Genomic DNA, 27366 nt, shown 5'->3' on the forward strand with positions numbered 1-27366 from the left:
TTCCCTCAATTAATATTTCAGGTATTTTAAAAGCATCGCATTATATAAACGTAGTCAAACGAGAACAAAGGTTTTAATAATATCTTAGATGTAAGAGCTACTCTTTGTATAAATAACAAAAGAAATTGAATTACTTGAAGCGAAAAGAGGCGAAAGGAGAGAGTAGAGAAAACGTGGTGTCATATTACTTCTATATAGTATACCTGGTTAGAGAGTTTGTGAGAAATAATAGAGTGATGAGCAAATGCATACAACAGCAACTGTATTTAAGGTTTATGATATAAATAATTAAATCGATCCTTACCGTAAAATTCTGAATTATTTTTCCATAAGAGAGGAAATTATAAGAGGATACTATATGAAAGGACGTATAATATAGCAGCATTACACTAAAGTAACTTTGAGAGCTTATTGCACTAGAATAGCTTAACAAAAAATAAAATATAATATATCCTGGGACAACTCACACACAGTTATCTGATCCCAAGCTAAGCAGAGCTTGTGTTATGGTAACCAGACGACTGATAAACTTACTTGTATATTTCTAAATACATACATATTATAGATAAATTACACCCAGACACCAGAAAAAATGATCATGCTCATCACACAACATTTGTCCTGGGCTTGAATCGAACCCGACCTCCGGTATAGCAGTCAGGTTCACTAACCACTAGACCAACAGACCCGTCAAAAAAACTTAATCGGTACATTTTGTACGAGATTGAGATTTGTTCTAACTCATAGTATACACGAATTCATTCCGCTGTCACAGATAACTGTCAACGTGGCTCACCAGCTGTGATCGACAAGCGGTTTTACACGAGTCTAAAAAATAAAGCAAACATGACGAACTGAAAACTAGACTCGTTGGTGGGTAAACCACAGACATAGGTAGAACTATTGCAGTCATAGACGTATTTTACCGACAGGTCATATGACCGCAGTGTTACTTTCCCAAGACCATAAAGCCTCTAGAGAACTTTAGAATGTGGTAATACCTGAGGTAGGTACTGTGTGGTTGTTACCTGAAGGCTTATAGAAGGTACACTTAAATACGATTTGTTGCGAAAATACGAATAACGAAATATTTTCCGAAGAATTAACAAAAAGTATTTTAATAATCACTTGTAGCTTGTGTTTATCAAAGGAGCGACATATTCAATTTACAGAATAAAGTATTTTCAGAATTAGATGTACTTAATATTATAATTATTGTACACTATAGAATTACATCACTAAAATTAAAGACAAACAGGGTTAGGGTTTAATGGCGGTCTCGTTGCTAATAGCAATAGCTCATATCTTTGAGACAACGTTTGTCGGAAGAGATATAAATATATAGGTAGGCGACTGGTGTACTCTTGTTAATACGTACATAAAACAATTTCCAATATAACTAACCAACCTTTTCTTAAACATAAAAGTATTATGCATAGCTTATGTAATTTCATATTATATTTCTCTACTCAGTGAACTCAAAACGTATAAGAAACATATTTGAAGTCGCCTCATCTGACTGTAATATGGTAATGTACGTTTGAGTTAGTAAAGATGACAGCTTTGTTCCCCAGAGATTCTCCGTTCGTTTGATTAAAAAATAAGATGTAGGTACGTCATATACCGGTAGGTATGGTTTTATAAGTAGATCATCAGCCTAGCATTTTCCCATCTTTTTCGGCCAGTCTAATCGGATTCAATTTAGTACCAGGGTTTTATAAAAACGACTGCCTATCTGATTTTCATAACCCAGTTACCTGGGCGGCACGATACCCTTTCTCAGACTGGTCGTCAGACTTCCTAGCTTCGGACATCCGGGGCCCACACTTTAACGTGAATTTCAAAACACGGATACATATTGTATGTATGTATGTATGATGTGGTTCATATAAAACTAACTTAAATGAATGTGCTTTAGGTAAAAATTGATCGTGCTCATAGTTTCGCATTTAATACCGCTATTAATTAGTCTTCATATAAATATTCAAATAGAGCCTTAAACTTTATACTGTTCCGTAACAGAAAATTCTTCGTTCAGCATATAAATTTAGACAAGCGTTTAACAACATAAACTCGGAACATTAAATTTACAAATAAGGTCTTAGATGGTCTTCATTATCTCATGGTCTTATTTATAAATTCAATAGCTTTTTTTACCGAACACAAGAAAAATATTACGACAAAACCCATACATCTCAATAGACAAATTCATGTAAAACGAAAAGCCTGTATGGTAAAAAGCAAAGATTTCTCCATAAATACCTTTGGGACTCATGGAGAATTTACGTCATTCACTTTCAACCACATTTCCAGGGGGAACGCATGTCTGTCAGACGCAAACACTACTTATATCCTACGATGGCTCTGCCTGGCGTTATTGGAAGGTTTATTAATGTCTACCCTTTGAGAAAATGGCTCGTATTTTTTTATGTTGTTGTGTAATGTAAGGCGGAATAGAAGAAGGTAAGGTGCGTATAAATCATGGGTGATACGGCTAGAAGAAATACGTTGGTAGGTAAAGGGAAAACACTGAAGAAATTAAATAGGTTTTGTTTGAAACAATATTTCAACAAATTTTTAATCCAAATTGATTTGAAACAGGATAAAAAATCTTAACGTTTGTTACAGGTACACTATATTTGGCTTGTAAGTAATTAAAATATTGAAGAGGAGTTTTTGTTTTCCAAATATTATCACGCAAATCCACAAATTATAATAGCCATCCTTATAACTCTTATTTTGTTATGACCGACATGGCACACAATGCTCCAAAACTAATTAGACGTTTATGTACCCACCATCTAAACCCACATTGTGAAATGCAGAAAATCGTATAGAGTATTTATTTATACTTTCATATTTGACCAGGGATCCATATTTCGATAAGAGTTTAAAACGTTCTCATTTTCTGAACTTTCTGTCAGATTTTGGTACTCAGGCAAACGAATGTCATTCTACAACATTCATATGAATCATAAATCGAATCATGATAGGTGTCTAGACGGAATCGATCGCTACGGAGAGGTGCGAAACGAGTGGGAACAAAGTTGCTCCTACGGGGACGACTGGTATTACCAATTTACGAATACCATATCTACGCTGAAAATAGACTTAAAATTATAGGTTGCGTGGCAAATGATAATTTTAAAATGAAACGGATTACACACTTTGTACATGAAGAGAAATCAAAAATTAGAAGGTATTTTAACTCATAGGTTTACTGTTAAGCGCGAAATTAAATAATGTTACCTACGCAAAACAATAGTTACATAATACATCATCCAACAATATTTTTCTTTCACAAATAGCCCGCTGCGTCATAATGAAAAATATTTATGATTTTCACAGTAAAATCGAATTGTGGGCTGTGGTTTCATTAGTATAGTCATTAGCCGTTAATACGCTAATATCTCGTGGCAGAACATGCTGTTTTGTTGCAACACCTGCCAATTCTGTAGGATTATGCTATTCGCGAATTAGACCATTATTTACAATTTCAATGAAATACTATTTATTCGTCTAAAATGTCAACTTCTTTAGTATAGAGCACTGTATTTAAGTGTAGAGGAGAAGTACAATACACGTATCACAACTGTGTTTATAAATTATACAGTTTTCAATTGTAAAAGAAAAAAACTTGACACTCACAATTAATTCACATTGGCTGCCAGTATATTAAAGGAACCGGAATAGTTTCCGGAACCTTTTAAAACACCGTTCGATGTCCATTTTTATTCTCTCTTCCAATCTTATTTCCTTCAGAGAAAAGCGTCGCAGCGTTAAAATATGAAGGACATAAGTCGAGCCTTTCCAGGGACTCGAATGGCCGGGGTATGAAAAATGTCCTGTCAGAAAAGTCATTTTATACCTACTCGACCTACCCACCTACCTACCTTGGGCTATAGCTAATATCCACCCCTGTGTCTACCCAACAACGGTACACAGTGTAGGCATAATGATGTTTTCATTGTAGAGCGTATATGCCAGCCCAATTTTGTGCCCTCGTGTGCTTAGTAAGCGGTTTCTAATGACTCGCGTTATCCACATTTTAATTAAATATGTTTAGGCCTGTGTAACTTTAATCCCGATAGACTGTGTGTATATGTAGTTGTTTTTTTTAATTGATATTTTTCTTGACATCCAGATAAGTAACAAAGAAAATAATAATAATCTCTGTTTTTAAAGTATTGTAGAGATACATACATAGAACATAGAAATAGAAATAAGATTGAGTAGGTATGATCAACTATCGAGAAATAAGCAAGTTAATTCAGGCACTGCACTTTATAAACGTGAAAGTTAGGGAATGTATGTTCGTTTGTTACATTTTCACTGTTAAACGGATTATGAACATAATAAAGACACCCAAGGTTAATACATAGCGCTGCTATTATATTACCGACAGGTATTTGTATGGGAGAAGGCGTGTGCAAAAGGTTATTTCCTATTTCACGTTTAACCTAAAATTTTACATTAATCAGTGTCATCTCTACTATAGTTATTTCATATTTCTTATTAAAAAGGTCCATTTATTCATACTTAGTTGCTAAAAATACATTTTTGATGTATATTAATTGAACATAGAAATGAAACAAGATATTCTTTTACAAAAATACCCGGTCTCTATATTCACCTTTTATTTATTGAAAAGGAAATTCGATTGTTGTCTATTTTTAGATAAGGAGATGAAGGAACTGCGTCTTCCTTGATATTAATGTTATCAGTGAATCTGGAAATAATTTATTATTTTAATGGATTCTAGTTTCCTGTTAGCAAAGTTAGTGTAGTTTACTTAAGAAAGTTTTGTGACATCAAATTATAGTGATTCATGTTTGAACAAGGTATTTTTGTACAGAGTTAAATTTATTGCTTGAATTAAAATAATAATTATTATAAATCATCCCAATCAAATCTTTATTTTGCAACGTCTTGTGTCTAATTGCCGAAAATGTATAATTAAATTTAGTCTCGCCAAACCAAAGGCCAGTAAACATAACCAGATGTCCAGTGATCGTCACAAAAGAAGACGCGAAAATGGTCAGGTCAGACATGCGAAATGCTATTTATGGAAACGTTAAGGAGATATCCAGTCAAGCCAAAATTTCAATCAACTCGGCCCGCGCCTTAAGATAGGCCTGCCCTTTTCGCTCTTCCACAAAATCATTGATATCAAATAATGATTATCATTATTATTAGTTTCAAAACAAGTTCAGATAAAAATATATCTTAATTGTCAATAGGTACAAGTTATTATAAAGCCTACACAGTCTCGAAATATTTGTATATTATTATTCCATTCCCGTTTTCCAGCACAAACTTTGCTAATCAATCATTGGCTTTTAAAATACAACAATTACAATTTTCTAAGCGGCAATTTCACTTTATTCTCTTGTTCAGTTTTTGTTCTGAAAATGTCTGACGTGGGTATAATTTTCAATTAAAATTTTCCTCTTTTCATTATGATACTAGAGAAGATTTTTGGGATGTTTAAATGAGCTTATTAATATGTTAACGCGAGGAAAGTGCTAAGTTTGGTAATATTGGACAAAAAAAGTGAAATTATATTTTTTTGCCTTGTCGAATTGGTGAAAAATACTTCGATAAAGCGAATAAAACGTCGACAGAAACAGTGTTGGGAGTTCCAGATATCAGAATTCGGTTGTACCTAATAATATTTCAGTTATCCTTTTTTATTTTAAAAAATAAATTTAAACATTTTTCTAAATTTACCAATCGTTGCTTCATTTCAACTTTCATTTTTATTATAAATTTGTTAACATAGCCGGTGACGAAATACATAATTAGTAAAAACAATAACTTCCCAGATATATCGGTTCATGATAGACTGGCTACAGACGGGCAGACAACAGGGCGATAGTAATAGGATAGCCTAGTTAGGTTATTTAGTTGATCAATGTTAAATGAATAACAAGAGCCTTCAATTCAAGAGATTTTGGTCAGGATTTTTGCGTTTTATTCTAATTCAAAAACTGGTTAGAACATTATCTTAATTGGGGAATTGCAAAAAACAAAAGGTAGGCAGCACGTGACGTAATTTCTAGAATCATTTGCGATAAAAGTTAGGGTATGTAACCATTGAAAGATATCCAAGGACATGAAACCCTCTTCCATCTCTGTTCTAATCGACAGTTTTCAAAATATATAATACATTTTATATTTTGTTGTTTTTGTTACCATTTTAATTTTCTGTTCTACATAAGAGATTGGACTGTGATTAAAATCTTGAAATAAACACGAGCTAAATTGCATTTTAATTTTAAAAAGAATCCAAAGTAATTTTCTTTTATAAATCGATACTTTGATATCAAATAGCTACCTTTTTACAAGACGCCGCACACTTAACGTTCAATAATAATGCTTAGCTTTCAGTAGAGGTGTTACTCCTCCCTCCCTTGGCGAACCCTCGGAGCCTTTAAACCTTCACAATTATGAAGTGTAAGCTTATGCCTCAGTTGACTCTTTGTTATAATACGTATTTTAAGCGGCCTACCCTTTATGAAACCTGTTTTAAATAAGTTGGGTATTAAAATTCAATCTAGTGTACCTAGAGGGATTTAGGTATTTAGGGTTAACCCTAAACCCTAGGTTATAAAGATAAAATTTTGGTATAGGTTACATGTTATTATTATAATTAGCTACCAGGTTTTACACGGCGCCGGCGGTCGTTTATTACAACATTTCCTTATGTATGTAGGTACATGGACATTGTACATGATTTCACAATTATATCTACATATACAAAACGTTCATATTAATCGATCTTCAATCTACCTCATTCAAGGTTTGTCACACTCGAAGTCTAAGTCTAAGCTTGGTATTTTATCTACTCTGCCTAATAAGAGCTGATAACAATTTAAATTAGTTATGAAATCCTGCAGTTTTTTAAATAAAATTCTAAAATATCGTAAACAGATACACAGTTCAATAATCAGTTCATATTTAGATACGTCTTGCCTTACCTTTAAAACAATATTAAAGAAAAAGAAAACGTCTACAAATAATATTGACCTACAAACATAAGCCTTGATAAGACCATCGCAATTTCTTCGCGAAGTAAACAGCACAATAGCAATACGTTGATTGGTTTGCAATCGATACATCTTCGGCTGTCAGTGGCAGGACGGGGTCGTAGGAATTGCCGCCCCGATACCATAGAGAACTCAGATCTATCTTGTGTCAATGTTACAATTGTTTCTCTTATATAATCGAACTTCCGAAGGGGTTGACGTAATATGTTTTAAGGCGTTCGTCTATTGTTTTTGTGTGTGTTGTAATGTAGACATGTATATTGTATAAAACCTATATGATGTACATAATACATGTCAGGTTTAAGTAAAATTGTGCTGAAACATTTATTTTTCCATTCGAAGCCGTGAAGGATAATTGCTTTTTCAAATTTCAAAAACAGAACAGGCTTAAATAATTAATCTGCGACGATTGTGGCAAATATGTGGTTGTCGGAGTTTTAAATTTATTGGTATGATAAAAATAAACTGTACTTCAAATAATACCAGACTAATGACATCTCAAAAGATTTTATTTCAAGCAAAAAAGCGGATTTTACAATTTTAATATTTTTCTCAGAACAATTGAAACTAAGAAGAATTTTAACTAAAGGTTTGTTTAAAATATTCTCGGCTTAGCCTCTTAACCTGTCGCGACTTTGCCTGCGTTATTATGCTAATCCAGCTGAGAAATGTTTAAATCTAGGGCAAAGAAGACAAGGATTACATAAAATATGTTTTGTTGAAGTTTGTTATTTGACGTCTCAATTGTCAAGACCTTTTTAATATCTAAAAGTATCAGTTAGGATAAAGGGAATATTTAATTGTTATAATTGTATTTAGTTGTTTGAAATTTATTTAAATGTAAATTGAATTACTTGTGTGAATTATTTTGGGTTCGATCTAAAGTTTATCGAACAATGGTTCTTACTGAAGTATACTTATCTTTTTTGTTTATATGGTTTATATAGGGAAGAAAATATCCTTAATACTTTCTTCCTTCTTAGTTATACTTACTTTGATACAATAAAAGAAATAAGATTGGACGTGAAAATGGAAATGAAAAACGAAAATACATTTCCCATTTTTCAATAAACTTTTGATTCCTTACAGAAATATCCCAGAGAGAGACAAAGCCGAAACAATACGCAATACGCGAATGTACTTAGCAACAGTCTTTGAAGTCACCCACATTACAAAGTTACGAGTCTTATACAAAAGTCGTTCGCGCGAGATCGAATGTTGGCCCTCAGACGTTCAAACGTTTGGCTCAAACAACATTTTTTTTGTTTGATTCAAACTTTTTTGTAGACACTTTGGTTTGGCGTGTTTAAGTTGTTTTATATGAATGATGAATTATTTTTAACAGTTCAATTAACCTGATCCCAAGCTTTAATCGCATCATTGTACTTGTTGTGTTGCATATTTTGTAGCTCGCGATTGCATAGTTTTTCCGTAGGATCTTTAAAAATGGGGCCAACAACGTGTTGTGAAAATGTAATCACCTAGTAAGCAGCATAGGGCTTTCTCTCTTTCGCAACTGCGATAGCATAATTTGTATAGGTAATGGACGTAGCTTCTTTTGCCCAGCTGTAAAAAACATAAGGGTAGATAAAAAACACGTGGTAGGCAACAAAGACACTTAAGTCAAACTAGTTTGATTATGTTTGAGACCTTAAATATCAAATCCCATCAGTGTTCCATTTATTACGTTTGAAATTGAACACGGCGCTCATTTGTTTTCATCTCTATTGTTTTATCACTTTGTTTACGAAGTTGCGCGGCTCTATCAAGTAAGCTAATATGACCGTGTAAGGTTTTGAAGCTTCAGCAAGTCTTATGTAAGTAATTTACTTAGTGCCCTGTAGCAAGATTCTTCTGAATCGTTTACGTTTATCGAGGTTAAATAGCTTCATAGTAGACGTCTGTTCTCCCTTGTACATGTTTTCTATTGTTCTGTTTTCGAGTTTTGTACCTATGCATAAAATATTGAATATATATATACATATAGGTACATGGCAAAACAACGGCTAACCCAGGAAACGTTGATTGCAATATAAATTATTTCTTGGGAATATCTGATAAAGAAAAAACATTACATAAAGAAAAATAAGTTGTCCGATTCTCATATCTACCAAAAACTCACACAAAATTTCATAAGAATCGATTAAGCCGTTTCGGAGGAATTGTGAGGATTGATCGATATTGAAATAGTATTTTTCATCTCCCATTGAGACGTAAACTTAGGTACTGTGTATGTTTATCGATATGTATCTCGAATAAAACGAACTTCTTAACTTCTTGTGTTGAGGAAACTTGCCTTGCAAGATAGGTATAGGTAGGATAAGTATATACATACAAGGATACATTGCTCGCTTCTCAAGAATACCAAACCCCACACCCACAGGTATAAGCTAAAAAAACTTTCACAAAATGACTATTTCTAGAAAGTACTATTCCTTCGATACAACAAGAAATTACAAAAAAATGAGGTTCGAATTAAGTATTGCGAGAATTCCGTCGGCTTTGCCGTTGATTTCAGGGTAAAAATCAAATATCACGCAAAGCCCACAAAAAATGCTTAAAAGCAAAATGGTTTTCCAGCAATCGTTTGGAATAATACCATTTTTCCGCCAACACCGCAGTACGGGCAAAAAATCATTTCTGCATAAATTACAAAGGGTTAATCATTTTCAGGCTGCGAATTTCTGGGCAAAACAGTAAGCTGCGATATCATAATTCCGTCCGTTTTTGTTGGCTGATTGTGTAATCATAGACTGTAGTTAAATATGTTTAAACCAATACATGTTAGGTTGTCGTGGTGGTCTTTCTTTGGAAAAGTACCAATGTGTTTTTTTCAAAGTTATATGTAGTTGAAAATATGATTTAATTTACCTACATAGTGCCAGACCATTACGAAGTCCAGAAGATATTTCATACGAATGATATTCAGGTTCTATTTCAAATTGGCTCACTAAAGCGTCCAGTTGTGGAATTCTTTGGTTCATCGCCTGTGGCTTGCTAGCTATCGAATAGAAATTCTTTGGCTCTTGACCTCAATTTGCTAGAAATTTAAATAAATAGGTAGGTACTGTTTGAATTCTGAATTAAACCCGTTTCGGTAATATCGTAGTTCTTAATAATTTTAAGAAGAATTCAGTTCTTTTAAAATAAAAAAGTAATTCTCCAGTTTTTCGCACCACCCTTCTTCCATCACTTTCAATCAAATAAGACAATAATATCCAAAATTATTATTTTTAGTCATATCTTATTAAAATAACACAATTCACATAATTTAAAAAAAGAATAAGAAATAAAATATACAAGGCATCGTTATAAAATCTTTCAACAATACTCGCTCGGGGCTAGTAAAGTCGCCTCTAGAAATAGGTCAGGCACAATGTCCACGCAGTGACCGGAAATTGTGCCTCTTACCCACACGATACATGCTACTTAGATGCCCATGTAGTTATAGAGGACCCTTGGACCAGGCGCATTTCTTTAAGCGATTATTTTTTCATTCATATATGAGACTAGCTGTTGCCCGCGACTTCGTGCCCGTATGTAGAAGATATAAGTTATGATTTAGGTATACCTGCCCGGTTGTGTTCACATTTTCCATTGTATCTTAGCTACTATTAGTCGCAGCGTGATGGTTTAAAGCCTTCCTCGATGAATGGTCTATTCAACACAAAACGATTTTTTCAATTTGGACCAGTAGTTCCTGAGATTAGCGCGTTCAAACAAACAAACAAACTCTTCAGCTTTATATATTAGTATAGATTACTTGATTAATATAATGATTTACTATTTAGAAAAGTATAGTATAGTAAAATTGAGTACACTAGAAATTGTTTAAGATCGGATTTGCTCAAATAGCATTTTTTCTATAGCAACTTACTTGGCTCAACTTTGTCACATTTATATTTTTGCGATTAAATCATTTAACATCAATTTGGAACTTTCTACTTTGAATCCAACACGGCGATAATCGATATAAAGTAAAAAAAATGTATTAATAAGATATCAATGGTATTCACTTACTTATTATTATGGTAACCTGAATGAACAGAAATTTTACTAAACGGTTTTGTTCCACGACAAAATGGCTTTTACATATCAGACTTTGATGCAATTTTTGCTTTACTATGTTACTAGACGTACCAGGGAAGAGCAACTTGAGACAAAACTCAAGGAAATCTAAAACAATTTAGAGATAAGGAGTAAGGCATAAATAGCGAAGTGCTTGGATCTCTGCCTGCTTGCTCGCGGCAGAAGGCCAACAATTCTGTTACACGTTTATTTTAGTATATTCATTGCTTGGGAAATTGTATAACGCCTCGAAGTAAACTTAAAATACTTTGAATTCAGGAGATGTTTCAAAATTATGCAAGTTAATTATTTTAAAATTTGTACTGAAACCAGTTTCTACTTCAGTTCGTTGCCTATTTATTACATTATGCGTATTTCATTTCCAATGACCGTCCATCATCACCAAAGGGACAATTTCAAACAAAAAAGAAAACACCGCAAAACACAAAAACAATCTTTGTAAAACCGCAAAAAGGTGAATTTCAAAGCAACCCTTTACGATACAATTCTGGCGAAAAACAAAACCGAGTCCTTCCTCACTAAGGGAATGACACCACTTCCGAAATTAGCATTGAAATTGTGGAAAAGAGATGTCGCTCTACATTTTGTAGAGCCCTGTCACGTTTCCACACAGACAATAGATATTACGAAGACGTAGCGGCTTTCTGGTCTCCTTTTTCCCTTCCCTTTGGAACCAGTCAAAAGTTTCATATGATTGCAAGAAAGTTTGTATAGGTCCTTAAGTGCTAAACCCATATTGAAGTACGAGAGAATTTCAAATGATCCTTAACAGAGTTATTACTTTCGCAATCAACTCCATGTGGAAAGAAAATTAGCTTTCGAACTTTAAAGTATTGATAAATATTTATTTGTAGATATTTTCTGAGCTAGAAAAGAACAACGAAAAATTTTCATTGTGTTTTGAATATCTACTAATAACGTTCAAAGACCATGATATATTTCTATTCGTAATTTAAAACTAAAGAATTTTTATGTTTGATTAACCAAAATTAATGCCGATAAATGTAACTTTTGGAAACTTAAATAAAAATACAAGAGTGGATGCGACTTCTTTTGAGAATTAATGATCTTTTAATTCCTAAACATAAAAAGAAAATAACAAACCATTCACAAGAACATTATATTATATACTTTTTTCATAATATTAATGTTTTTAGCTTGCTCTACTATTTTCTGCCCAGTCTGGTCTGTATGTAATAATTTCTCGTTATTTTTGGGTCCGCCGCACCCGCAAATGGGCCGTGGCTCCCTACAACGGAATATCAATGTTCTCTTCAATTTTGCAAACTCACTTTTCCAATGGAAATTGTCCTTGGAGTTTAACAATATATAAGCAATACTTTTTATTTTATTTGTGGCCGGAGTAATCGTTATTTGGTTTTTGTTAGGTAATGACAGCATCAAATTTGTTGTAACAACTTTTGAACCTTTCAAATTGTGTATCACTTATTATGATTGACTGTAGTTTGAAATTTTGAGGTTATTGTACGCCATTTTTGATAGCTGGAGTAAGTAGGTACTACAGACATCAATTTAAAAGCCGTCATGTTCGGCATATTTCTGAATGACAAAAATATTTATCATCCGAAAATCCAAAACATTTTAACTCTAATTCCCTAAATAACATTCAATACCAGCTTCTCAATTATGCAGTCAAATATTCGCAACTAAAACGCAACGCTACAAAGGTGACCACACAAAAAGCTGCTCTCATTAATGCTGAGTTCTCTAATTCAGAGCCTGTACTATGAACTTCTATACAAAGTCTATCGGCATTGTGGAAAAGAGAGCACGATACGAGGAGTAGTACCCCGTCTCGTACCCGCAAAAGCGACAGTGCTTGATGTGAGTGGTCGTAGTAGGGGTTGCTGATCTGCTGAAACATGCCAGTGAATAGTTAAACACAGCGGGCCTCGGATTTGGCAAACATTCAGTTGCGATCCACGCGGCATTGATGAGGCCCGACTTAACGCTCCTGAATTAATAATTACGGATACCCGATAAGCCAGTTTTAATGGACCCTGTGGAATCCAGCGGTTTAGTTACTTTGAATAGATTTTAGGTATCGATTGCTGTCGCTTTGAAACTTTAAGCTGATTAAGAATTAGATTGGAGTTCCGTTTTGGCCCATGGTTATCTTTTTTTTTTTAAGAAATTCTATTTCATTTCTTTTCAAAACATATTTTTTTTACTATTTTAAAACCTTCTACGTCAAATATATCATACCTAAAAATTCTGTTTATTTCCTCGTCTCCAAAAAGTCACTGGCATGCATTTCAATCTGCTGGAAATTCTTTTGATAATATTTCAACGTCAGATTTGCTTGCTATGTCGTGAAACCTAAGCCGTGCTTACGAAAATCCAAAACATTTTCGCCCGAATTGCGTGGCATGTGACATAGCTCAACGTATACATAAGTTGATATAGAACATGTTTTCCGTAACATTTTTCGTGTAACTTGGTACGTGAGAGCTTTCTTGACGTCTTCGGCTCAGATGAGAAGCAATCAAATTATGGTGTGATGGGTAGAAGTTGTAATGACAAAGTAAGTCCATGTCGTTGATTGAAGTAGCATAAAACCTTTATCTGTCTCGAGTTGATATCGTATACATTTATTTGGGTATCTTGTGCTTGAATGGTTGCCATACAAGGATACATTCCTTAGGACAGTCGGTTTTTAAATAAATTGTATGTATTGACTGTTTAAGGTTTATATCTCACCCTTTCCGCGTGATAATCTAAAGATAATATGTTATGATTGCCTTGAGGTTCTGTAAAAGGGTCGCTATACATGTGTTTTTTTTCCACACGTAGGCTTCAAATCGGGAAATTGCACGTAGGGTGGCTTTGGGATGCTGTGAGTCAAGCCATCCCAACTCTGTCCAGAAGCACAAATAATGCATTAGGTTTCAGCAAGTACGAATAGGCCTGTAGTTCATAAAAGCATTTAATACCTTTTTGTATAAAAAAAGATTTGTCCAGCTGTGACACTTAAATAGATTAATATTATCAGAAACAGTAACACAAGCTTGATGAAAGGAGTCTGGTTATAATCCACTAGCTGTTGCCCGCGACTTCGTCCCCGTGGGTAGAAGATATAAGTTATGATTTATACCTGCCCTGTTTTTTTCACATTTTCCATTGTATCTTCGCTCCTATTAGTCGTAGCGTGATGGTTTATAGCCTAAAGCCTTCCTCGATGAAAGGTCTATTCAAAACAAAAAGAATTTTTCAATTTGGACCTGAAAGTAGCGCGTTCAAACAAACAAACAAACAAACTCTTCAGCTTTATATATTAGTAAGTAAGTAAGTATAGATTGTCGCAGAACCCAAAAAAACTACGAACTAAACATCGAACTAGTTTTAACTCAAGCAAAAAAACTTCTCTGTACGAAAAAGACAAACGGTTTGGATTAGAGATAAAACCTAAACATAAATTAACAAAAGCCCTGTAGAAAATACACTGACAAATACAGCTGCACTCCCCGTGCCAAGTTCCGTACGTGTGGGGAATTAGTCTCATGATTGCGTCTCGTGTTCGTCCTAAATCAGGAACACCGATGCGAAAGGCTTATTTGAATTTTGTTTATCGTGTAAAGGGGAAAGAATGCATAAATTGAGATTGTGACAAAAAATATAGTTAGTAGATGTATTGTGATACGCTACTAATGTTATGAACGTGAAAGCAATATTTTACACAGAAGTCACTAAAAGGATTTAGACGATTTTTTTAACATATTTAGTTTATAACCTGGATTATCATAAAAGACAGTTTTTTATCACGATTTTAAATCATTTTCGCTTGTAGCGGGCGGATCCGCGGGTAGCTTAGTGCATAATAGAGTCCAAAAGTAATTTCCAATAAGATTCTTATTTCTTTATGGAGTTGTGAAAAAAGTCTATAGGTTATAAAAAATAATAAATACCATTACTAATAAATTCTGTGAACATAATGTGACTAATGTACAAAAGCATGTACATTATGTACCAGAAATAATTTAATGCTTCATGACTGACATGATTGCGTACATTAAACCATTTTCAATATCAAGCTTAATTTAGAGCTTCTAAACAATTTTAATGGCACGCATAATTAACAATTATTAGACTCTATTATTTTAGCTATATTCTTATTATTTGTCATCAAATCAAGCTCAATTATGTGAAAATTAATAATAACGGCTTTGTACGTCATGTTACGACCGCATGTGAATCCAATTACATTAATCGCTAAATAATGGGTTGTTACGCATAATAACACTAAATGTTTCTAATATCCACATTTACTTTACTTCAAAATAAATTTAAATGGTCTTCTATTCATGTTGAAATATAAATATATAATTATTATTCGATTTATTCAAGCATATTTTACACCAACTGCGTACCTTCTTTAACAGATATTTAATTAAAGGAAAAATGATAGGATTCTTAACCAGAAATAAATGAATAGATATTACAAGCCTACCTCGTCTTAAAGTAAAGTGAGTCAAGTTGTAGGAGCGAGATAGTGCACTGTATAGAGTAGAACAGCATTATGATATGGATAACCTTTAAAAAAACAAATGTTTTCACTAATTCTTAGACCAGTAGAGCTACTAAATATTCGTAAAAAATAAAAATAAAATCGTCTTAAAGTTTCTCCGGTGTTTGCTACTAACATAGTGACACGAGAGTTTCATGTATAGATAGAGACTCCAAATTATTTTTCGTCTATTTTTCAGCACGACTAAAACAAATGTTGTCGAAAAAAACTAAATTGGAAATGCAATACAAATTGGAAGTTGGGAATAAAAACACAATGCAAGTACCGTGTGGTAGCCCAGTGGATTATTAATGGCTACAATCGGTCAACGCATGCAACAAAATATGCTAGAAATATGAAATATTTTCATGTTCTAAGCTGGGTAGTTATTAAAAAACGCAATTTACAAATTAACTTTTGTTAGATGCAGATAATAAAAATTAGAATAATTTATTGGCAGTCAATAATTATAAAAATAAATAAATAGTTTTTATTTTATTAATTTATCAATCAACGAAAAAACTGGCAATATGATAGCCTTAAATCAGGAATAAACTATACTAATAGCTTTATTTTAAGATTCAGATAAAATTTCGAATGCTTCAAGTAATTTGTCAGTATAATCGTAAGCTGGTTGGTCGTTCTTCACAATCCATGTAGATCCACTCTTCCCTTCACTGATTGCTTCCAAAATACCTGCCACAGCTGATTCCACCCTGTAATCGTATAAATAAATAATTAACAATAAAAAGTGTTAATATTTAATAGGAGCGACAATTTTTGACCTTTTTAACTTATTTAAGTGACTTAGAATTGACATGACACACGTCATTCAGTTTATTTATATAATGTATTGTATTGTAGTCAAAGGTTGTAAATTGGTTCATCATCATCATCATCAGCCTATCGCAGTCCACTGCTGGACATAGGCCTCTCCAAGTGCACGTAAATTGGTTGCAATATTGAATATTATGGACCTTTTTGATATAACACAAACATAATTATTTCTATTCTGAATAACTTTTCTGCAAAGAGAGGCATATAAAACGTTTTGTTAACTATTTTGTGTTTTAGTAATGTCTACTCTTTGAAGTATGTTTTGTTCAAATTGTATTTGTAAAGCATAAACTGAAATAAACACACTTAGTTTTGTATAACTTTACAGAAAGTTTTATGCCGGTAAAGGTCTGAGCAAAAAGCATTATTTCAGAAAGTAAATGACTTTTAATGGAGGAACTACAAAACTGTAACGAAATTGTTCGGAGTTTCATAAAACAGATGCATGCAGTTACATTTTTATATCAATTAATGGTAGTATGCATTTTCAGTTTTCAAATTTGCTTCAGTAAATATTACTTTCTTCATGACTAAATTTTCTAAAGCAAAGCCTCTGTACATGGGCATAATCCCTACATTATAAATCGGTGGACCGTGATAAGTAGTTTAAGACAGAAATGTTTTTTTTTAAGATAATTGAAGCAGATTTGATTGTTTAAAATTATAATTATCAGCTCTACTAGTCTTTGTTAAGTTGTATCATCTTCAACTAACAAAATACATTTTAAAAGCCCGCCCCTCCCAACTTTTATGATCATACTCTAAAGTTGCATCCAAAACAACATCTCCAAAGATTCCTGATTGCCTGGTACCAAACTATCTCATCAAACTTCGTTCGCATCTTACCTCTGCCTCACGGGGACTCTTGATGCGACGGTCCCAGTTGAATCTTTATCAAAGTTCTCCAAGTTGTTCCTGTTTAGGATAGCCGTGTCTGTTGGACCGAGGCACACTGTGATAACTCGTACTTTGTTTTGTGCAACTTTGCTCTGTGTCTGAAAACAAATTAAATGATCGCGGTCAATTTACTTGGATTTTCTAGAATTATTTTTATATTTTCAGGTTCTTAAACTGTTCTGAGGTGAGGTGTTAGGCGTTCCATAAACACGAAATCTCAATATAATACGTCTTTTGATAAAGCATCTATTAAAGAAGAATTTGGTGTAAAGAAGAATCATTTTTGTTTCGATTTCACTCAGTGATTAACAAGCCCTTGATATAAATAAGGAGATTCTCTAGGAGCTAGACAAACTTGCCACAATAATTTAATAGCTTACCCCCATAGCTATACTAAACTGCAAGACAGCGGTCTTGGTGGCCGCATAAACAGGTAGGTGGCTGCCAAGGTTGAGAGCCAACAGCGATGATATGTTGATGATAGTGCCGCCATTACCGCCTTTATTGGCGTCCATTATGTCTAGAGCCTTCATTGTACTGGACACTGTCGCTGACTGGAAGGTAGTAAAGTTTATGTTAGACGACAATGTTATGTTTTTTATTGAGACGGGATATTTTATGAGTAAATAATAAAGCCGGGACGGGTTTATGATGAAATATAATGGGTACCTCTTCACGGTTTCTGCTTTGGACGTTCAAATCTTGGTTAATTGTTGTTCATTTGACATAATTAGTTGATAGCTTTTCCTAGTAATTTATATTGTTCTACAAAAGTAACTTATGAAAACTTGTTATGAAGATCACAACAGAACTGTTTATAACTCCAAAACCAAGTCCCAAAACAATACCAGAAGCAATTCCACTCCAGCAAAAGTATCTAAACGGGTTTTATGTTACACTAAATATTCTTGATGCTTGCGAATGTGTTTTGCACGAGGATATTAAACACGGACCGCATTTCGTGTCCAATCAAATCAAATGCGGACGTTAAGCGTTACTCACGCAAGAGCTCATAGCTCACAAATTTGATATCGACCAACCGCTAGTGTGTTTGTTCGTCGACACTCAGAACCGCGCCATTGTTTATTGCATCGTCGAGTTTTCGAAGCGACACTGGCAGTATCTAGTCTAAATTGCTTTCTTTAGTGGAATTTTAATTTTGCTACTTTTAACAATGAAATAGTAAGAGAAGAATAAATAAAAACAATATTATTTTAAATTGGTTGGTTTTCTGGTATTATTTGTGAAGATCCAGAATTCGAGGGTAAGGATATTTTTCTCTACTTATTAGATTGAGTTAGAACGTTCGAATAGACTGAAAGAGCGAAAAAAACAGATGGCTAGGGAATATTTTTGAAAGGACTGGAAGATCGAGATGAAGAACTCTCAGAAAAGATAGCATTCGTCATGAAAAGCATCATTCAGCTGACCTCCACTGTTCGGAATCAAGAATAGCTTCTATACCAGTTGCATCTCAGAAAATAGCAAACTTCTAATACTTACAAAATTAATATCAACCATCCGCTTATAAGTTTTTTCGTCCACAGTCAGAACCGCCGCGTTGTTGATAACCCCATCAAGTCTTCGATACTTGTCCACAACTTGTTTGTAAGCGGCTGCCAGTTGGGCGTCGTCAGCTATGTCGCATTTTATGAACTTCGCTCTCAAAGCCCCGAACTTGTTTAGCAGTTCCAACTCCAGCGCAGAGCCTTCACGGTCCGCCACGTCGAGGAAGGCGACATGCTGTAATGAGGTTACAGGAAAAGGAGTAAATATTAGATACTGTTTTAAACACCAAGAATAATGAAATCACAGTCATGATTTAGGGTTATTTACCGAAAGGCGGAAAACTGAAGCTACTAACTGAGAGTCTGTTTTTAACCTTTAGGTATCTGTCCGTCAATCCGACTGTAGGCTTATCCGTCTGTCTGTCTATCTGAGGGTCTATCTGTCAAACCCTGAGAGTTGCGAGACCGACTCGCATTTTACCGCTTTCTTTGTCAATAATTTGGCCCTAATGCCGCAATATGCTTCAGGCCATCATCCAAATCTGAATCAATATATCACCAGTAGGAATATAGTTAAATTTATTTTAAGCGACTGATGCTAACGATTGTTGTTTTATGTATTTTAATCTTAAATCTGAAATGAAATGTTAAGCTATCATTCAGAAACAATTACGATACAATACTTTTATAAAACAATTCAATTTCAACAAAGTATAATATTATATTGTTACAACAGTTTTGAAAATCAACCTCAGTAACAGCTGTTGTTAGAAAACAAAATGCAACATTTGTTAATTAAGGAAGGTATACGCTTCGCCGTCGCATTTGTTTTCAACAGGATAACAATGCTGTGTTTTCAAACTATTTTGTTTATAAACTGTATTTCAGTTGTAAAACTGTTCTTGTTAAGGTCTGATTCGGTTACAGTTTATTGTTTAAAATGTTTCTCTTTGATATGTTGTAGAATATTGTTTTGCTTTATAACACACGTCTGTTGTGTAAATGGTATTCGTTATTGAAGTGTTGTTTGTTCAATTTTAAAGTAAATTCTAAACGGTGTTTTTTTTGTGATAGCTGGTTTAAAGAAAATACATGATCATGAAATGTCGTTAATAAACGATACGAAAAATTTAAGATCATCTGATTGATATGGTAATGGAGAGCCAGTATTTTGTTTCGAATTACTTTTATCTACTTTTTTTGTTTTAATTATCTACTTAGTGGGCTACTTACAATGGATTAATACACTTCATATCGAAGTCCCTTACCTAAAAGGTTAAAAACTTAACCTTATCACAGTCTGTCCGTACGTGTAAAAAGGAGAGTCTAGGTTAAGCAACGATTTTCCCGGTCATAAATATGTTGAGTGTTTGGTCAATTTCTTTTGCACTTCACCATTCTTTATTCAAATATGGCCCCAAATATGTTTATTATCAAAATTTGTCCAAAATATGCTTGGTCATGATGTAGGAGTATGTGTGTGTATACTTGTAGTATATGTATGTACCTACGTCATCAATCTTTTTGTTATCAATAGAGGTGTGTTTATAATAATGTGAAAGTTGTTATCAACGTGGTTCACAGTCAGATTGACGTAATTATTAATCGGGTTAGCTGGATAGTAATTAGTAATTATTTTTTATTGCTTGTTGTAATGATAATTAAGATTTTAACCAGATTTACTTTTTTCAAATCAATAATTTTTCCGTTAACGACAAAAAAGATTTCATCATCATCAGCCTTGTGTAACTCACTAAAAGATACTAGTGCTCTTTATGTTTCTATAAAGACCTTGTGGTTTTCCAAAATCTGCGTGATCTGGAGACTACAACATAATCATAGGAAACCATACACACAGATCAAGGGATTCCCTTATAAGGGCTCCGTACCCAAAGGGTAAAAATAGAACCGGTTCCAACTCCCAAATTTATTTCTCATCCACCCGTCTTGTTTTTTTACTCCATTTGTACGAGACCCTCAGTGTCGCTTATCCGACTCGCACTTGACGACTTTTATAATTCATCATCCTAGCCTTTTCCCAACTATGTTGGGGTCGGCTTCCAGGCTAACCAGATTCTGCTAAGTACCAGTGTTTTACAAGGAGCGACTGCCTATATTGCCGCAGTTCTATTTGTATCCCATAATTTCGAAAGTCATCGTGTTAGCTACACTATTCAGTGTAATCTACGTTATCATGATTAGATGTACCTAGATAAAGAGTACATGTGTTGCTATAGCACTATATTACTTCTTATTCAACGTACACTTCACAATTATCTACTCAATTTTGTTATAGTTTGTTTACCATTTATTCCAGATAAGAAACAAAAGAATGATTCGACATATAAAAATTATTCACTTCATTTTGGAAGTGATAAACATAGTTTGAATTTTTTTTGTCCAATGGAATTGTACTTGAAATTTTGCTCTTTCAAGAACAATTTAATAATGAAATGGTTGTCAGTGCTTTATACACCTGAGATTTGGTGAAACAAATGACAACGTACAATAAGAAAAATAGCTTTATATTTACTACGAAAACGCATCTTTGAGTAGTACTGAAGTAAAACAAAAACACATTTCATTTCGACTAATAAATTGAAAAGAAATGAGTGAACACTTGCATAATATATTTTCAGATTTCATCTCATAACCTACCCTAGCATTTTCAGCGAGCAAAGCCCTCACGATCCCAGCACCGACGCCGGCCGCACCCCCAGTCACCAAAAACACTTTATCTTCCACACACAAATACCGCTTCACCAACTTCGCAGCCATTTTAAAACACAATTAATTCATACTAGATAATACTATTCACACTAAAGTCGTTGGCGTACTGATCAAAACAATGTGCTTTATCGAACTAATTTCTTTACTGATAGGAGAATTATCAGTGTGATAAGAAACGCGAATCGGAATTGAAAACGGATTTTTATTGCGGTGTCGTAATTGTATTTGTGATCATCTTCGGTTTGGATTAAGAATTTGAGATAGTATCTTATCGTAGTTTACTTACGGCTATAGATATTTATTAAACGATCGTTTGGACTGGAGATTGTTTTCGTGAGTTTCTTCGTCTTGATTTCAGAACATCTTGAGGTTATCGCTGCAGCTAAATTTATTACAAAGCATAATTATCGGGTGTTTCTTCTTTATTCTCTGATTTTACTTCTTTATTGTTATTAAATGGCATTTACATATAGGTTCGATAGTACGTATATTTTATGCTGTCACCTAAAAATAAACAACACCTCATTAGGGGTTTGCAACTTTCCTTATTTTCCATAATAAAATATAAAATCTCCGTGATAAAACCTTGTTCACATTTTGGAATGTTCTCTTGAAATTCCTTCGGCGTTCTTGAAAAGGCTATATCATTCTCTCGTTAGTACTTCAGGGTGCTCCCTATGGCGGCTCATTTCGACTCGAGGGGTTGACGCGGCGAAGCGGCTAAAGCGCCGTCAAGAGCTGCAACCATTGACTACGCAACAATAACGCCTAATAGCAGGCCAGTTTTAACGACGCTTTTTGAGCCTTTTCGTTCAAAATTGGAAGTGAACCTGAGAATTTTGGCAAGTGTTGAGAATTTACATTTCGAACGCCTCTTCATGTTTTTTGATCAATTTTAAGACGTTACCTTATGTATGATTAGTATTTTTATGTCATAAAACAAAAACAAGTCATACAAAACAGTCTTAGGTTCACGTCAGAATTTAATCCTAACATATTGCAAGTTGTAATGATTTCAGATAAAATTCATGATTTATCAAATCAATCGAAAAAGTAATGTAAAATTATTTACTCACATACGATATGAAACATATACGTATGATCAAAGGCAACTAGGGAGTAAGAGGTATTTCAATAAGTAAATTGACGCAGAGAGATGAGTTTCTACCCTTAAAACGCCTGAAGGTCTGCACAAGGTATTTAATGTGAATACATACGTAGATCATAAGTAAACTGTAATTTACTTTGATTGTATTTTGCATATTTATATACAGATAGTAGTTGTTGCTCGCAATTCATTAGCTTACTACTACATTCCGGCACTGGTGTTTATAACGCAAACTCCTTAATCCTTTTAAATAAGTCCAATAGTTTTAAAAGACAGAAGTATTTTTATAATTGATTTACAATGTACAGAATTGACCTTTTTAATTTTTTACTAAGATGTATAAGATGAATATGCATTTAGGGTGGACACTTAATAGAGCGTGACTTTTTCCTGTCATCTTCAGACGAATAAAACGAAATGTATTTTCTTAAAATTTCATTTATTTTAATTGACTTAAACGAATGTAAAAATCTAGGTAAAGGGACAAATTTACTTTTTTTTTCTTTTATTTCTACTTAGTAATCCTATTTCCGCAGTAACGTTACAAAGTTGGAATCCTCATCACATTTTTATTTCCCCGCATTTAAGCCTCGCATTCCATTTTTATTTTAATTATTTCTGGCTCGTACGTTTCCTCTTTATTACCATGTGATGTGAAAAACTCGCGAAATAATAATGCTGGAACAAAAGCGGGTGTTTTCAAGGGAATGTCATCAACTCGGCTGCTAGACTAGGCGAGTTGCACAAGAGCTGGTTGACACGTACCAGTGAGCCTGCCACCTCTACAAGTAACATTATTGCAGTCGTGAAAGCGTGACAGCGCTATACACACTGTAGAGCAGCATCTCTTTCCCACAACTACAATGTTGTTATGTTTACAGGTAGTGGTTGGTTTCTAGTACTGGCGTATAGTACGCATTTTGTATTCGTATTGAAAGAAAAATGTACGTCCGGGGTCGTCGTGAAATGAATGAAAATGTGGCGAGTCGCGTTTTTATCGACGGACTCTGGATATAAATGGTGTTGCGTTTGGTTTTCAGTTCAACTTACACATTCGATTTGAAATTTAATATATGACTATAGAAAGATACATAAAAATACCTAGCACGTAAAGTGCATTTATAAACTAATAAAATCTCCTAGTACGTAGAGGCCTAAACTTTTGTCTCTCCCCAACCAAAAACTGTTTGTTACAAACTAAGTAACTACTCCCCATGAACAAAAAAAATCATTATTCCGTAATAGCTTTTTTACTTTTTATCCTCTTATTGAGTTTTCACCTAAAATATCATAATACTACACCAATGTAACAATAAAAATGGGACAAACCCATAAAGTTTTTATGCCAGTGAAAAAATCATTGCAGATATACAGGGACCAAGTTACGACCCAAAACTAGTGAAATAATAAATTCAACTAGTACCAACTGGCACTCAGTCATAAATCCAACATTTTTAGAACCCACTGTATGGATAACGACTCGTAAATCTTTAGAACAAATCCCTCAAGAGTTGATTCATATAGTTATCTTTCTTTATGTGTGCCACCTTGGGTGTACTAAATTCTGTCTAAAAATTACATTTAGTTGCTCGCAGCTAGTTTTCGTATGTATTATAGGTGTTTCTCTCAGGATTCGCATTTTACTTTACAACTATTCTTAAAGCTGTATTATAAATACAAAAATTAAATTAAAGTTTTTGTCGGCTCATAGCAAATGTTTTTGCCACACATTGTACTGAACCCAATGTTTCAAAACTTTAACATCAAGATCTACCAACAATGTGTTCTACTTCTGAAGTTTAAAAAACTTTACCACTCGGCACTCGAAGCGTTCAGCTACTGTCCATTACACTTTAAAACTAAGTGCTAAGAGAAAAAAAATACTCGAAAATAGAAACTAAGTACAGTTGTTGAAAAAAAGCGTTTCAACGAGGCACAAGTCAAACAAAGCTGGCGAGGTCTGCGGGTGTCCGCACAAACAAATCTCATAGCTCGCAACGCGTAGGGTTGACAATGGAACCAAAAACGAAATTTAATCTTTTTGGCATGAAAATATTTCAAGTACATACTTGGAAATGAGGTCGCATTAAGCTGTACAATAGAATGTCCATGCTTTTACAAATGCCATGAGCTACCTTACATTTTATAAAGTTTAGACGTTAGGAACGACAGCTGACAGAAAACTCATTAATCTATCGAAAAATGGTTGGAATTTTGTATTATCCTGTTTACTCATTCAGCTGATAAAGTGGATATCACCAGATGGATTCACAAGAAAAGTTCACGAAATGGGCAAAGTCACGAACAAGATCAAGCAGATAGTAAAATCTAAAAAGCGTTAATAATAAGCTCGGGAACTGAAATGTCTTGAAACTTCCCAACCCTATTCAGGGTGAAAGGCCGCCTTTGTCCTTGCCGAAGTGAGATACGCAAATACAAAAACGCAACACTCCGTAAAATGCCTTGGGATTCCCGACTTTACGTGTGCAGATAAAGAAAACAAATACACTGAAAAGAATTTGAGGAAAAGGCTTTGTAAAGTTTTCGGTGAGAGAATTTGGGATACCTCGGGCTTTGGGATTTCTTTTACATTTTATTACTATTTGATGTAATTTCAATGTATGGTCCCAAACTTTTCCTCATTGTTGGACAAATTATAACGGGTACACCAAAACCAAATGTACAGATGTTGTGATTTTCTGCTACCCTAAAACCGTCACAGAATAATTCGCTACCCTAAAATCTTTACCAAAACTATTTCACCAAACTGTTTAGCAATAAAAACCAGGCAATATTGCCACTATAAAATTAACCTACTGCATTTCAGCAGGAACTTCTCCAAGAGTATTAAATACACTGCAACCCCAGCGCAATAGTGCGGCCGGTTGCCGCTGTGGCATGTAATTTACACTCCGCTCTTCAGACTGCCGCGATTGTTAAAATAGCGAAGAAGCAAGGAATTTTTGTATTAAATTTTAATAAATGTTCAACTGCTTTGAGGTTTCGCTTATTTTCTCGTTGTGAATATGTAAATCAAGCTTGAATGAAAGTATTACCTGAAGAGGGACACGGAATTGTACTGTTGCAAACGTACATTTTGGGAAATAAGATAAGGTTACCTTGCTATTTGTGAGAATACAAAGGTAGCCGAATAAATTATTTAGTTCTTAATGATGGGGTATTAGAAACTAATTTGGAAGTTCTGATTTTGACAAAGCATTTTGACTACTTCGATTTTTAGATTTTTAATTTTTACTGCTACACACTATAACTACCATACTAAAAATATTAAGCAGAGATTTCGGAATCGATCAAGGGGAAGATCACATTTCTTTTAATCTAGCTCGTTGTGAGCCATTTCATTGAAAAATTCTAAATCCTTCCACGACTGTCAATCTGGGCTACACGGAACCAGTCCACGCGGAAAGCCCACTCACATAAATAAAAATAATTATGTAAATAGCGATTCCCCACCGATCAATTAATTAGGCAAGACCTCCAGAACTAACCGGTTAATATTATCTGAAAATTTAGCCATAGTACAGAAAACTTGAAAATTGGGCAAAATTGGTCGGAAAATTAATGAGGGTTTAAAAAGGAGGGACCAATAATGCCCAGCCTTCAATGTGACGTCTAGTTAAGACGATATTTGATCGACTCTGTTTGAATGTTCATAATTAATTTGGTGTTTGCTAAGACCACTTTGGCAGTGATGGAGGTACACATCAAAGGGCCAAGGCGTAATTACTACACAACTGCACAACAAGCATATTTGCTTACGTCCCCAAGCCAAGAAGACCCATGCCTAGACGTTAATGAAAAGGATTATGGATCTTTGATAACTAGTTGGTCAACAAATTAAAGGGCACTAATACTAGTAATCTCTGGATCAAATTTGGACGCGTCGGCGGCAAAGTGCGTCAAAGGAATTTGGCATTTATGCTGACGTGCCTAACAAGACACTTGATGTCTATTCGAGAAATAAATAATCATCTTCCACGTATTCTCCAAAACCATTGTTCTTTTATACGAAAAACCTATTCCCTATAACGAAGAACTTATCTGAAGTTAGATTTGCAGATTGTGTATGTACATAAAACAAAATAAATCTCGGATTTTGACGTCATGGTACTCGTACCTTTTATTATACGCGTAGGGTGACACACTTTCTTTATCTCTTACATAATAAGTTCTTGTTGGTACTGATCTTTTCGCATTAAAAAATAACCCAAAAAATTGAATTACTGCTTTGTCGAAGTTGTAACAAATTAGTCTTGGCAGATGCTGTCACTATGATACTACTTTTACTGTTCAAAACCGCCTTACTAATCATATTATAAAACCAGCTAATAAATCCTGAACTGTTAAGATCAAGCCTCTTACCTCAAGAGAAAGGTTCAAATTAATCAATCTCGAGGCAGGTAGATTATTCTTGAGCTATTTATTATCCAGTTTCGAAACACAATTCTACCTTGCCATTTGGTAAAAAAACCCCTATACATATAAATTATTTTCGCTTCTATTTTAAATCCTTTATAAAATTTGCAGACGCAAACAACAATTACATTTCTAACACCCACATTCTCTAAACGAACTTAAAATGCTAAAAGTTCCAGCAAAATT

At 34.0% G+C, this 27366-nt stretch overlaps 2 protein-coding genes across 2 annotated transcripts in view; one reads left to right on the forward strand and one right to left on the reverse strand.

Moving 5' to 3' along the window:
* Window positions 1–27366, forward strand: part of LOC113504403 — a 117000-nt gene that overhangs the window by 74959 nt on the left and 14675 nt on the right. The gene's annotated exons all lie outside the window — the stretch shown is intronic.
* LOC113504401 (15-hydroxyprostaglandin dehydrogenase [NAD(+)]-like) lies at window positions 16208–21759 on the reverse strand. Its single transcript, XM_026886657.1, has 5 exons — window positions 21564–21759; window positions 18901–19140; window positions 17778–17951; window positions 17347–17495; window positions 16208–16379 (listed from the first exon to the last, which is right to left on the reverse strand). The coding sequence occupies exons 1-5, from the start codon at window positions 21681–21683 to the stop codon at window positions 16238–16240; spliced, it is 825 nt and encodes a 274-aa protein (XP_026742458.1). The 5' UTR covers window positions 21684–21759; the 3' UTR covers window positions 16208–16237.

Source organism: Trichoplusia ni, chromosome 22 (assembly GCF_003590095.1).
Source record: "Trichoplusia ni isolate ovarian cell line Hi5 chromosome 22, tn1, whole genome shotgun sequence".
Taxonomy (NCBI): Eukaryota; Metazoa; Arthropoda; class Insecta; order Lepidoptera; family Noctuidae; genus Trichoplusia; species Trichoplusia ni.

Coding starts and splice junctions, on each gene's coding strand:
- LOC113504401 (XM_026886657.1), bottom strand. CDS start 21,683: ATGGCTGCGAAGTTGGTGAAGCGGTATTTGTGTGTGGAAGATAAAGTG. Junction 17,952..18,900: donor GGATGGTTGATATTAATTTT/GTAAGTATTAGA, acceptor ACTACCTTCCAG/TCAGCGACAGTGTCCAGTAC. Junction 17,496..17,777: donor AGTTTAGTATAGCTATGGGG/GTAAGCTATTAA, acceptor ATTTGTTTTCAG/ACACAGAGCAAAGTTGCACA.